Source organism: Centrocercus urophasianus, unplaced genomic scaffold (genome assembly GCF_019232065.1).
Source record: "Centrocercus urophasianus isolate 14NV4802_14NV808 unplaced genomic scaffold, USGS_Curo_1.0 seq_18, whole genome shotgun sequence".
Lineage (NCBI taxonomy): Eukaryota > Metazoa > Chordata > Aves > Galliformes > Phasianidae > Centrocercus > Centrocercus urophasianus.
This window is the reverse complement of record NW_024884733.1, coordinates 26,819,521-26,834,086: the sequence shown is the minus strand read 5'-3', so window position 1 is coordinate 26,834,086 and position 14,566 is coordinate 26,819,521. Positions and strand designations below refer to the sequence as shown.

The 14,566-nt window shown below is 42.9% G+C and overlaps 1 protein-coding gene across 10 annotated transcripts in view; it reads right to left on the bottom strand.

Annotated features, from left to right (window-relative positions):
* The window catches only part of PATJ (PATJ crumbs cell polarity complex component), a 142,109-nt gene that overhangs the window by 12,943 nt on the left and 114,600 nt on the right, over window positions 1-14,566 (bottom strand). For all 10 annotated transcript variants that reach the window (XM_042820129.1, XM_042820127.1, XM_042820130.1 and 7 more), the window contains 4 exons: window positions 6,880-6,963; window positions 4,804-4,997; window positions 2,828-2,975; window positions 1,946-2,032 (listed from right to left, as the gene is read on the bottom strand). In XM_042820129.1, the coding sequence (XP_042676063.1) occupies window positions 1,946-2,032; window positions 2,828-2,975; window positions 4,804-4,997; window positions 6,880-6,963 (513 nt within the window). The remainder of the gene's footprint in view (window positions 1-1,945; window positions 2,033-2,827; window positions 2,976-4,803; window positions 4,998-6,879; window positions 6,964-14,566) is intronic.

Here is a 14,566-nt window from a genome sequence, read left to right as displayed (position 1 = left end):
TTCTGTGCCATTCATTTCCAGCACGATTTTTCCTTATCTGGCCTTATCTTCAGACTGCCCTTCAGAGGAAACATCATTATCAATTTAGGAAATGCATCTGAACAACAGATTTCACCAAGGCCAGACACAAAACAAAGACCTGAGCTCTCCCTTTAAATGCATTAGGCGGCGAATCAAAAGCCCTGGCAGCATTCATCCCAACTGACCAGCGTGCAGCTGTCAGTGACAAACAACAGGCAGAGCACAATTTCCACGTCTCGTTCCCGATTCATGGGTCAGTTAACACAATTTGCAAAGCACGTGAAAGAAATCACTGTCCTGCACCACGAGCCTTATGTTTCTGCTGTTAAAGGTATGCAACAGACCAGAAAAAAAAAGCCAAGTGAGGACAAAAGTTCGGGATGCTCTTGCCCAGAGGGCTCTGAAGCATTGCTCACAGTTGTGCAAATCATTCATGCTGATTCGCCATATTATCTGCCAGGAGTTTTATAACTCTTGGAACTGTTTTGCTGAGAAACATCCACTCGGTTTTCCAAATCCCCAGTCACTTTGGAACACTGAGATGGAGGCCCTCAAACGACTCTGCTTGAACAACAGCAATCAAGACTTCTCTTAAGATGAAGAAATACAGAAATTAACAGGTGTGGTGTGGTACAAAAGAAATGGGACAGCATTGCTTCAGTTCTGAGCGTTACGAAGCAACACGTAGTAACTTTAACCATCACCTTGCTGTCTGCACAACAACTAAACCAAGGAATAACCATGACTCCTGCCTTTACTTACTGCAGTCACTCTCATTTCCCTTTGTTGTTCCATCTTTCCTTGACTGCTACATGCAGTGCTGATATTCTCTAGTGGTATTTAGGCACAGTTTTAAAGCTGGGCTTAGCACACATGGCTGTGAGCTCCTCAGCCCTTCCTGACACTAACTCACACAGGCAGCAAACTGGATCACTGCTGGCTTTTATAAAGTGAAGAAATCATGCCACGTGACCAGGATCCAGCACATTTTTGGGCTGTTCATGGATGAAAACAAGGAAGGGCTCCACTCTCACTGACTTAATCACTAGGATTATTTTTTCCTTGAAGTCATTCCTGCTTTAACTTACATCCCTAAGCCTCCTACTGTTGCTTCTTGCTGTTTCCATGCCATTCTTTTAGCATTTGTGGAGGCTGGGCTGGATCCCAGCAGTGTGCTGAGCAGAAGGAGGCCACCAGGAATGCCCCCCGATAGAGACAGGGGCCAAATACTCCACAGAATTACATCCCTGTGAGCCACGGCTTGCCTGTCTCTGGGATGCTCCCAACTACAATATGGTGGCAGAGCAGCTGGTCTTCAGCAGGAGAATCCATTTTAAAAAGTTTTCCAAGTCATCTTTCCCTGGCTGTAGACTTTAATACTAATAGTATCAATGTCTGAGCGGATTAGGGGAAGTGAGGAGAGGGGGAAAGCCCTGCACTGATTGAAAAATGAATTGTTGTCCTCGCTTCAGGTAAAAAGCAAGTGAAGCAGGAAATTGCTCTGTGTTTTCTTTGAGAGCAAAGCAGCTCTCATGTGGTTCTGCCACAAGATAGGCAAAGATACAGTTCAGTTTCATTAACTCATTTTGATTGACAAAACAGCTGCAGAAGAGGCATTCAGCATTTTCTGCAAGTCTAAAAAATTCCTGGGCATCGTTGTTTGAGGAAAATATTACAAATTTTTGGTACATCGTCTCAGAAAAAAACCCTCCTCTAACAAACAAAAGAATCATTATCTGATTATTCCACTTCCTCAGCGTTACAGCATGACACTTTCTTTTCAGCTGAGTTATAAATTGTTTTGTTCCACACCCTCAGCAGTGAATGTCTATGGAAGGACAGACCCTCACGGACAGCCCTTGCACACCGCTCCCCTTCCTTGCCCTTCACAGCTTCACTTTATACGTATGAATTTGTAACTAACCTGACTGTTCTGGGATGTTTTCCGTGATGACAGCCACGATCCAGCTCGCAGTCTCCCCAGCTCGAGATGCACCAGGCCTTGGGCACACTTGGGAAAAAGAACCACAACGTACAGCATTTAAATTGACATAGGATATTTCCTGCTCTCCTGGAGAGAACTATGTTCACATTCAATATCACAGACCCTTGAAGAAAACCACAATGTACTGAACGCTTGAAATATTCACATTTTCATGTGGAGTGTATCAGAAGTACCCACTTCCAGACTGCAGTTTATCCTCAATGCCGAAGTCAGTATGAATGTTTCTGCTTGCTCCCACCCTTGGTACATGCTGACAGCCTTGGGAGCCTGATGGAGGAGCTGCCAACAGGTGCCCGTGGTCAGGGCATCCTGTGCCCTCTCCTCCCAGTTAAGCCCATCGAGCAGCCACATGCTTTTCAATAGAGAAAAGAAGTTTCTCCCTGGCCATATAAAGTACAAAACCACCCCACCCCCGTAAAGAAGCTATGGTGGATTTAAACTGCAGTTTTATAGTTGCAAGCTAGTACAGCAAAGCCAAAGGCATTTTATTTCAGGGCAGCTCTGATCTGTACGCCTCTCAGGTTTCAAAATATTTTTCTAGCATATGAAGTTCACAGTTGCATTTTCAAATCAACACCTAAATGCAACGTCTCTTTGTTTTCTCATTTCATATCATTTCACTTCTAAATATACTAGAAGAAGTGATGCTGAATGGACCTTGCACAGTAATTTCAGATGAAATTCCTGTCTTTGTAATCAGTCTGAGCTGTCCTGGGTGTGCGTAAATAGCACTTCAGGATAATTACCTTGCACGGCGTCAGTAACTGCAATTCCATCTCTTAAAATGTATTATGTACTCACCTTAAGTATAGTGGCAACAGTCTCTTGTGAGGCATTTCTCATATCCTCTCCATTAACTGACAAAATCTGATCTCCTTGAATTAATCTTCCATCTAGGTCTGCAGCTCCTCCTTTAACAATGTCAGAGATAAACACTCCACTTCCATTTCTAACAATGCAAGAAGCATATGGCTAATTACACAATCCAATATTCTTTGGGAGAACAATTTAGATTACTTGCATATAAGACACATAAAAAGAAACCTGTGAGCAGAGGAAGAATGACTTTTACACCCCATTCAACCATTTGAGTGTAAGAAAATCTATGAGCTTTAAAATCAATGCATGTTTTGCTACATTTAATGCTGTCTTTCCCCTTGATCTGTTAGTTCTGACTGTCCGATCCATAAAGATTCATGAAAAATAGTACTTGTATAAATAAAAAGCCAAGGATCAGCCTAAGATGGAGTTAAACCGTCCCCTGATGTGCCTGATCTGAGTTATGCAGCCTTAGAAATGTATATATTTTTATATTCCCCCTAAAGGTTCAGCTTGGTTTCTTCTCTAAAAGCTTGGAGGCCCCAAACAGAGAAGCCTGCAGAAAAGACTTTCATAGTTTGCACACAAGTTATGCAGCAGAAAATCCAACCCCGCGGCTGTCTGCCTGCAGCGAGGCTTGTGAGCACGGCTGGGGGGCAGAGCAGATTTACGAGCTGCAGCCCCACATCACGACTCCCTTCCCCACACTGCAGGACCCCTCTGTGCCCAGCCCCAGCTACCAGGGTTCGCTGTGGATGAGCTGGTGCAGGCTGCAAGGCACGGGGCTGGCGTTTGGCATCCTGAGTGCAGCAGGACACAATGCTTTGCTGGCTGATAGCTGGCTCTTGCTGGATGGACTAAGGAAATTAGGTTACCTCTAAGGTGGAAACCCCTACATGCCAAGAACTTGTTAGCAACTGAAAGTTTTGTGCAGAAGCAATCAAGGGAGAGCTGGAGATTGCGATTACCATCTGTAGGGTAATTTACATAAGCTAAATTAATTACCCAACCCACAATCTGCTCTCAACACCTGGGTTAAGCATCACCAGTCTTGGGAAAAAAAAAAAAAAAAAAAGCAAACAAAAACCCCAAACTGCAGCAGAAACTTTACTGACCATTCGCAGTCAGCACAATAACACGATGATCTGTACTTGAGAAAATACCATTTTTTTTGGCAGTACAGAAGAGGAACCATATGATTCGTACACACCAGCACTGAATGAGTGCTTGCCTGTGTCATGCTGTAAATCTCTTCTAGCAATGAAAGATTAAATCTATCAGTGCTCTAGCTCGAATGATCTAATAGCAATGGTTTAGAAATACATCAGCACAAAGTCACATTTTATTAAGCAGCTGTTACCCTCCACAGTATCTCGGATTCTGCTCTTTATTCACAGCACCACTGTCTCTAGTGCTGTATAGTCACTCACACAGCTGACAGGGATGGCGGTCTTTCTCTTTACCAGGCTCCTATCTTCCACCAAAACCGGTCACTTTGAAACAGAGTATGATAAAGATCTAACTAATAAATTCATTTTCAAAGGCATGTCCCAGTATTCGGAAATAAGGAGGTTTTTTTTCCCCTATGTTGAAATCAGAACTGCCATGGTTAGGGCTCTCAGGCTCAGCCACAGCTATGTTTAAGCCATCATAACATTAAGCTACCAGTTCTGCATGTGTTCACTGAGCCTCACTCATTCACAGAGTGGGACAGGATGCTGCAAATTGGGAGTCTTCCAGAGGGAACAGCAGCCTTTGTTACATAGCTCTGCTTTGGCTGTAATGGAGGAGCCAGTACCACAACCCCACAACATCCTCGAAGGAACCTTCAAGGATGAAATCTTCTTGCTTGAGGACTTCTTCCTTTATTTCATATTCCACTTAATGGCTACAGCTGTTCAAACGGCAAAAAGCAAGGTACTTCTTGTTTGCAGTGCATTCTGATTAGAGACACTTACCGTTTTCCAGCTATGCTGAGCCCCAGTCCTCGGCCTGTTTTCTTCTGAATATCTACATGGAAGATCTCTAAGTTTTCCTCATCTTTGTAATGAGCTTCATCTCTATAAACAACCAACTGCACCTTCTGAGGTGTCTGTCTCAGCGCAGTGATGGCTTCCTCGTGGTTGGCGTTCCGCAGATCGATCCCGTTCACCTGAAACAATCAGCGTTTTCTTTCCAAACGACACGTACCAACGATCCTTTCATCACATCCTACCCTGGTGTGACAGGCAGAATTTGTCAAACCGACACCTCTTGGCACTCTAATTAAGCGCTCTGATTTCCTACTGAATGAGATGGTGCGCATTGTGCCGCTGATTAAATCCAAACAATCAACATATTTTGGATCCTAAGCTTTGCGGGGGTTCCATCCTGCTTTCTAAGTGCTGGAGCCTCAACTTTACAACCAGTGCTTACAATTTTACAAGCAGATGAAGTAGGATGTGCTCCCTTCACTCTTCCTGTAGTTCTGCAGCCTTCCTTCCCTTCCAGGCAGCAGTGCTGAAGTTCCTTGCCCCAGGCTGGGTGACACCGTACAGCTTAAGGGCACAAGGAACCAGTGTCATTAGCAATGGCCATGGTGAAGCCCAGGCAGGACACACTGAATGGTTATTTTGCTTTGTTCCAATAGATGGCACACAAGACCACTCTTGGAGCACTAAGGTACATTTCTCTTACAATGTTTTAGTATTACCATGTCGACAAGAAGTTCTGACTGAATGCTAAAGTACCAGAAAAAAAACTATTGCAACTTGAAATCTAACCTCCTAACTTTGCCAAGCCTCATACTAGGATACCCTTTAAAGTGTTTGTTTTTCCTGTTGACAAAACCAACTTTTCTCTGTCAACACCAAAGAAATATCCATTTCATTTTCCAAGTCTGGTTAGGAACCACAGAATCATAGTATCCCCGAGGTCGGAATGGAGCTCCAAGATCATCCAGTCCAACCATCCACCCACCACCAATACGTCCCCACTAAACCCCATCTCGTACAACTCCTACCAACATTTGGATGTTGTAGGAATTAGCATGGGCTGCAGCTGTTTTAACAATGCAGTCTCAATACATTTACACAACCTAATAGATTTTAAGGCAAGGAAAATATTTCTCTGTTCCTCTAAGTATGCCAAGCTATAACCATTTTAACTTAATTTTAACTTAATTAAAATTAAGAGTCTGTCGTCATTATGTTCTTTTGTACTAACTCTGTACACATCAGTATTATTTTCTTGACACAGGCATCTACGTGTGCTTTACACACTAATCTGAAACTAATTCAGTCATCCTTCTGCTTCATTAGTACAGCTTTTAAAAGCTGAAATAATAACAATATTATGGCGCACAAACATTAGCACTTTCCTGTTTGGCCAGTGAAGAATTAATTAACCTTCCCCATTTTTATCCCCTGCCTAATTATCGTGCTCTGCTAATGCGCAGTTATTTATAAAATGAAAACAACATTCAGCCCGAACGCTAAAAAAAATATTTGCAGTGCAAGAGCTGTAAAGACAGCTCCCCAAGTACCCCTCACTATTTTTCTAACCCTACGCACCACCGCCTTAATGGCCATGCTGGGAATTTGTCCTGAGCTGACAGCGAGACGCTGTAAGCAGCTGCGCCGACCGCTGCCTGACGCAAGCTTCATGTGCAGAGCAGCCCCTCGTTTTTAACCCCTTCCAGCTCAGCCTGCTGGCTGAAGGCAGAGCTGTGCTCGGCATCGTGGTGCCTGCGTGGGAGCTGCAGCCAGGCCTTGGTGTGATGGCAGAAGGCTGAGCAGTGCCAAGCAATGGGACGCGGCAGCTGATCCACGTTCTTCGAGAGCCACCTTGTTCAATTACATCTAACGTATTCTCAGTTGGTACCTCCAGTTTATATGCATCCATAAGGAAATACGAATGCATCAGGGTGCTCTCAGCGATGGAAGAAGAGCTTTGTGTACCAGTCCTACAAACGATACCTGCTTTCTCCATAACAAAGCTATGCCAAACCGAGTGCAAATCTAATGTGACAGACATACATACAGAGACGTGCTCACCTCAAGGATCTGGTCTCCGGCCCACAGCCTGCCATCCCTGGCTGCCGCCCCTTCTTCATAAACTTCGTGGATCACGATGGCATCCTGTGGGGACAAAGGGCTGCTGAGCAATCCCCACAACCCCACATACACCACGCAGGGAGAAAGAGTGCTACCACCATACAGAGATAGCTGCCATCGTCCCCAGTAAGAAAAATACCACCGTGCTCAGAATGTACAGACAGCTAATAAAAAGGCACAAAGGGTTTTGTTCACCACTGCAGGCTAGTCTCGGCTACAGCTTTTTAGGCTTCTGTGGCTCCTATCAGTTTTATACATTGGCATCGAGCAATACATGAACTCGGTGTGAACCGGTGCATTAATATCGTCTACTTTTTATGATATAATTTAAAACCAGATTCTTTGGAGAGCTGAATGTTTTTAGGGACTTGGCATAGGTCTCCGCTTTAAGCAAGAGCCGAATGCCTTGTGGTAAATAGCGCTGGTTAAATCTGTAAGAAATGAAATCCAGAAGAAACGAACAATGGCAAATGTTAGTTTATTACTGAGGTTGGAAAATGTAGGCAGTGGCAGATGTAGCTTCAGGGAAGGTTTCAGTGATTTAATCTTATTGCCAGCAATAGATGTCCCCAAAGAAAAAGCATTACAAAGAACATACTGTTCTCTCGCTGGTGCTTTCCCTTTGCATTGTTCTGGTTTGAGGTTTTTTGTTTTTTTTTTTTCCCCCTGAAACAAATAGGTGAACATCCTGCTGCAGAGCTTCAGCTGTGACACTACCAGTGCTCACAAATAGATGGCCCACTTCAGGGCCACGAGCCACACTTTTTCCTTTACCATCGCTGTGGATAAACATGAGGCAATTTATTTAGCAGGTATCAGACAACCCAGCCCTCAGACAAACACAACCAACAAAGCTGCTGTGGCTATGGAGCTCCTCCAGGAGCTTGCCACACCAGCCAAGCACAAGGCTCTCGCTGTGCCAGGTTGGCAGGGCGCATGCCATGCCACGCAGCCTTCCCATGGCAGGAGCAGGAAATAGAGGCCGTGGGAGAACAAAGCGCGCTCGTGTTTTGACAACACTGTAGATAGTACATCTCTCATCACTGCTTTAACCCCCCCCCCGTGTTGCTCTGCAATGCTTCCCCAGCACACACGGTGTATGTTGAACAGAAAGAAGCTGAATGCCCTAAAGCTAGTGCTCTGATCAAGACAACACTGGCAGCATTACTCTCTTTCACTCCCACTACACCTTATTTAATGATGTAAGCTTGTATCTACAGCCACTCTGCTGCTGCCGAAGCACAGCACTGCCATCATAAGCTTCATGTTTGATGCATGTACACCAGTCACTGCAAAAAGCCTGAAGGGTTTTAATCACAAATGGATTACAGTTGATATGAGTGTCCCAGATGGGGAAAAAGAGATTTCAATCTACATAAACGAAGGCAAAATACTATGAGCTGTGTACCATGGTAATTAAGAAAATCAAAAGAACGGTTTGATTTAAAAAAAAAAAACAAAACCATTGGCAAATGCAGGGTTTTCTTGAAGTAACTGGAGCAGCAATTACCAAAGGGACTGAGCAACACGTCCACGTCCTCATCAGCAGCACCACCACGTGCCTCTGCTGCACATCTGAGATCTTCTCTCAGTCTCTTTTTCTTTGATTGTTACCTCTGTTTTCAAAATGACCACCTAACTCTAGTCAACACAAGAGACTTCTGTCTGAGAGGAAGCCATCAGGGTGACAGTGATGTGTATTTTTACATGTAGTTTATCACCCCAGGCTGATCATGGGTAATGTTGGGAAGTTGGGTAATGTTGGGAATGCTGAGTCTTAGGTTTAGAACTTCAACAGCACGCTTTGCTTTTACTATTGTAAACACTTTCTGGCAAAAGGCATTTAGAAATCGCCAACAGGACACAAAATACTGACCAGCTTACCATGACAGCATCATTGAAGGGAGCACATAAACAGGAGGAGCAATGGCTGTTTACAAGGGTGGATGGTGATAGGACAAGGGGGAATGGTTTTAAACTGAGACAAGGGAGGTTTAGGTTGGATATGAGGAGGAAGTTTTTCCCCCAGAAGGTGGTGAGGCACTGTTCACAGGCTGCCCAAGGAGGCTGTGGATGCCCCATCCCTGCAGGCATTCAAGGCCAGGCTGGATGTGGCTCTGGGCAGCCTGGGCTGCTGGTTGGTGACCCTGCACACAGCAGGGGCTGGAACTGATGAGCGTTGTGCTCCTTTGCAACCCAGGCCATTCTATGAATCCATGATTCAAGTCAGAAACGCAAGGACAGTGGATGAATAAGACGTTCTGAAGAAAAATGGCATGTGATGGCATAACAGCAGACTGGGCATCTACACAAGAAAGTTAATTAAACCCTTTCAGACTATTTAATCTGATATTTCCTAGCCTCTGAGCAAGGAACTTTCAACCCCATTCCTTAAAGTCTGTTTTCCACCTGTGATTGTTTTAAAAATGGTTAAAAAAAAAAAAATCCCTGAAGCTACCAGGTTTTTCCAGTATTGCTTTAGTAAATGTAAAACCACACATACCTAAAGCTTAGATTTGGGAACCTCCAAACGTTATCAGTTTGAGCAATCTGCATCATCTATTTGCAAAGGCAACAACTCTACTCTGCGGTTCCTGCATGTGTTAGAAGCCAGACATAGAACTAAAAATACATATGGCATGAAAAGGTACATTCCTATTCAGCCCGTGCCTATCCTGGAAGGAAACACCCAGCTGACCTGCCAAAGTACTGTTTTCTCAAATAGTTTGCTTTCTTTGAAAAAAAAAAAAAAAATAATAGTAGTAAGAGGCTTACTGAATCAATTAAAAAACAGAATGAAGAAACATGCCTGCAGTGGCCCATAGCATCAATTAGCCTTACCTTCCTTAGGTTATGAATTATGACAGAAGATGCCTTACCTCTGTTATTTCTGGCATCAGCTCAATACGTATTTAACCCAGAAGTAGTGTTTTTCCATTGAATCTAGTGGGATCTGGACAGACTCTGTTAGTTTTGATCACCCATGACAAATGGCTAGAAATTACTGATGTTATTTAATATTTTTATTGACATCAATATTTTAAAGGAGTTTGAACACACAGTCAAGAGACATAACATATTATTCCAGCCGTCTAACTACTGAGCCCCAGTCTGTAATGCCAGATTGGGGCTGTAACACTCATCTCAGTGCATTAGAAAACAAACTGGGATCTATCATGACTAAGCCAATACAGAACATTTATTTGAAGGATGGGTTCTGGTAATTGAACATCTGCAGCTCCTACTCACTAGCTTCAAACTCAGTTGTGCGCTAAGAATCTTGACAAGTCAAGACCTAAGAAGTTAAGAAAAAAAAATCAATCAAATGCAGAGGGAAGGGAAATGGTGTCAGTGTCCAACTGGAGGCTGTATGTTAACAGTGGCCATAGACAGATTTTCTCTCACATCCTCCTCTCACTCCCAGTTACATACAGATTAAGGCAGCCCATTATACAGCTTGTCAGAGCTGCAGAAACTGTTAGTGCAGGAGGGGGAAATAAAAACTCTCTTACCATACCAACAACACCGCTATTTAAAGAAAGATGCCTTGTTGCTGAAAGCATACGCTTCGTAAGGTTTACAAATACATTCCAAAACCTACAGCTCTCATCTCTGCATATTTTGACAAAAACTCTCCGTTCGTCTGGCACCATTATAAGAATCAGGAATTAATGCAAAGTTTAACGTTTCCTATATGTGAAGGCAGGATGCACAAAACAAGCCAGGGCAAAAAATCAGCATAATTTCATGCTAAACAAAGTCCATGCTCACAGGTGTAATCCAAGACTACCTGACCATGAAAACTTTGGAAACTGAATTAGAAGGGAAGCTGTCTGCTACTGCTGAGCTAACCAATGCTTCTATTGGAGGCTAACGAAATGGAAGGGCTGCAGTTCAGTGGAAGGAAGCTGAATATACTGTCGCTATCTATACTGAACTGCTAAAAACCCAACCAGAGTGGTTCTAAACCACAGCAAGAACCTGGTTGATAAGTGAAGTGCTTATTAAATGCGCCCTGCAGTACATCAGGCAGTGCTTTGGAAGGTTCAGGTTTGGGCTGTGGGACAGCCATGCCCCACTTGCTATTGCTTTACCAGAATATTATGGGTGTTGCACAGCCTTCTTGCAAACAAAGGGCAGGGAAAGGAGCACCAATTCTCACATTGACAGAAGAGATTTTTGGCTGTGGAAGGAAAGGCAAGGACTGAGAAGCAGTAGAGTTCTTGATCAACACCATGCAGAGCAGCTTTAGTGAGGAGGTAATGACTACTGAACAGTGAGTGCATGGCTGCTAAATTTTGCAAGCTTGCCTATCTGAGATTTACTCTTGGGAACATGCACAAAACATACAAATCCACATAGTGTTTCCTTCTAAGGGAGGGGAACAGCACTGAACTCTTGGGGAATCTGATCTCAACTCCCCCCCAGCTGTGGGTATTTCTTCTTGATTTATAACAACTTTGGAGACCCGGCAGGGGAAGGCTATCAACTCACCATCAGCAGAGAGCACAAATAGAAACGCTCCCATTAAGAATTACATTCAGTAAGAGTGACAGCTTAATCCCTGTATCTTAAATGTCGAGACGCGCTAAGGCAGGGACCTCAGGCAGTGACCACGTAGCACTGTCTTAATTGAACCTTGGGGAAAAAGGTGGCAAAGTCAGCTTCCTATTCAGGAAAACCACTGACCAAGCAAACTTTAAAAGCCTGCAGGACCATAAACAGTGCTGAGGAAGGCTCACAAGCTGTCTGACTTTAGGCTGAGACTGCTCACACGTTTGCTGCGAGTTTGTTGCATCTGAGCCAGTTTCTTCTATGCAGCCATTCTGCAGGACAGGTTTGCAATGCAGGTGCCCTTTTCAATGGAAAATCAACCCCAGACCTGGGTTGTTTGCAAATGCTGGGAGCAGAGAGTGAAGGAGTAAATGGAAGCAAGTAACGAAGGAGGTTCAGAAGTAAACACTGGGTATTTCGATGAAGTGGAATCATTTGATAAAAGGTGGAAGAGTATACAAGGGAAATTTCAAAAGAATTGGGGCAGAGAAATCCCCATGTAGCTGACTGAACCTGAGAGAAAAAGGCCTAAATTCTGCCTATTCCTTCTCTATGGCTTCTTGCCATAGTACTGAATAGTTCTTCACTACTTCAGATCATTCATAACAAGCTATTCCTTTAACTGAACTACTATTAACTTGGAGTTTGCCTTTGCTCTGCTACTTGTCTGAGACCCAGCCATTATTTTGACAGGATCAAAGGCACTTCACAGAAGTGAAGTGAGCCACTACACGTGGAGGACTGCAATAATCACCAGCACAAAACAGCACTGAGTAAGGTGCTCAGTTGGAAACAAGTTGTTTTAAAATCCCAGACTGTGCTTTCCAAGATGTGCTTTTTAAAGTTGCAATCATTAGACAAAAAGCAGAACAGTCATGGGCGTAGAAACCAGATCCATCGCTCTGTCCCCTACGGCTGTGAGGCTCTTTCTGCCACCACAGGCACCAGCAGCCATTTGTCCCAGACAACAAAGCACTGCGTGGAAAAAAGGTACGTGTCTCCCAGAGCAGACACTTCCGAGCACACAGATGGCTCATGCTGAACGTCCAGATCAAAACAGCGACGGCAGGTTTTTGGGAACCTTCATTGCTGGGCAGTGATGGAAAGCAGGCAGAGCAAACTGTTGGGACTGCATTAATCCCAAGTGCCTGTATCTCAGTTTGGGCTGTAGTTGGGTGAACGCAATCTTTCCACTGCCAGAATTACGGTATGCAATAGAAGGAAAAAAGCTTGCTGTGTGCATTTGAGTACTTTCCTGAGGAAGCAAAGAAATAAGCTACATAACATCCTGGAAAAGATACTTGCAGAGTTAGTTGACAAGCTGTATTTTCCTAAGCTATTATTACGCATTTTCAACAAATTTCCTACACAGCTACAAACGTTACACTAAATTAACTTTTAGTATAGATAATAAAGTTACAAGGGCTTTTGCTGACTACAGGATTAGACTTATCCCTTTCCCAGGACAAGTAAAACGTCATTAGTTATTTCCTCTTCAACTTTTATAATACTTTGTCCAGAGCAGTAAAATTGTCGTTTCGTTTTTACAGGCTGGTTCACAGATAAAGTAGAAATCGACCAGTTGCATAGGGTGTTTTGCTGAAGAATTAGTCCCATATAAGCATCTTTCAGTAGTCAGAATAAAGGCAGCTGCTCCTTACTTGTAGGCACAGGAAATTACAACCATTCTGATAGGATCTTCCACTTGCAGATCAAAATGGAGCTTAAAAGGCAGCAGCTCAGCAACAAAAGCTGCAGGTCAGCTCAAAGCAAATCACTTGACTTCTCACAGAAGTTTACCTAATGCTGTGTGCTGCGTGCACTTCTTTGCAACACTCAAATATTTTGACTCCGCTAGCATTCGCAAGCCATTAACAGGCACCCAAAATCCCAAGCCAAACACTACCGTAATAAAACAGACAACATAATGTAAAAATGTATTACTGTGTTAATGTAAAAATGCTTTACCGCTGCATGATACTGAAAAACTTCTCCACTCAAGGTCAAAACAAAAGGTCTGTTTCCCATTTAAGAACAAGCCCTTGCAAGACATGGTGTTCACTTGCCAGCTTTCATAAAAAAGATTAATCCGCAACATCAATATGAATATAATTTTTCATACTAAAATACAGATTTATTTTAAGGAAGTGGATAATATTTGTATTACATTTTATAGGCCCCTATAGTTACATCTGGTCCTTATTTATTTAAATTTTATTCAGCTTGCATAATATTTTTGCTTACAGTTATATTCTCTAAGATCAGAAAAGCTCAAACCTGAAAATTCAATGGCACTATTCATTAACATTCCTTCGGTCTGCAGTCATAGACATTTGCAAGCTCTCCTTTGATTCTGAAATAATAAAACTAAGGTAATAAGATGTTTAGTGTAAAAATATATGACTTAAGTCAGAATGATAGAAGGAGCTATGTTTCTATGAATCACATGCCAAAGCAAACCCAAGTTTTTCAAAAAGTATACGTGCTCATTTTAAAGGGAATAATAAAACACAGAGCTACATATTAAAATGTTAACTCTCTCACTCTCATTATTTCATTAAATAAAAAAATATGAACATTTACAGTGTATGTGCATAACACGGGATGGAAAGGATGCCTGAGATCCTGAACACATGCAAGATATGAAGCCAAAGTCAGGGGTTTCAACCGCCAGCAAACAAGATACCCCTGAAGTCCATTTTGATGTCCTACTGCTTTTGTATATCGTTAGCTTGAATGTTATGGTTGATTTACACTCCTGGAAGACACCAACTTCTTCAAGCAAGTTGTTGCTAGCCATACAGTCAGCCCAACCATTGCCAAAGAGCTATCAAATATACGATTTGCAAAACTTACTGCTTTAGTTCCCATTTGTGATAACTCATGTACAAAGCAGTTTGGTTTTTTCATGCTGTGCAACATAATGTCCTTTTCGGAATCATGATGAATCCATCAATTTCATTTTTACATTACCCAACCAGGAGTCAAAGCAATTCCTCACAATTTCAAGCTAAATATGTTTATCACTGTCAATAAATTCTCTTCTAATTCATGTCAGTGACAGCTAACAAGT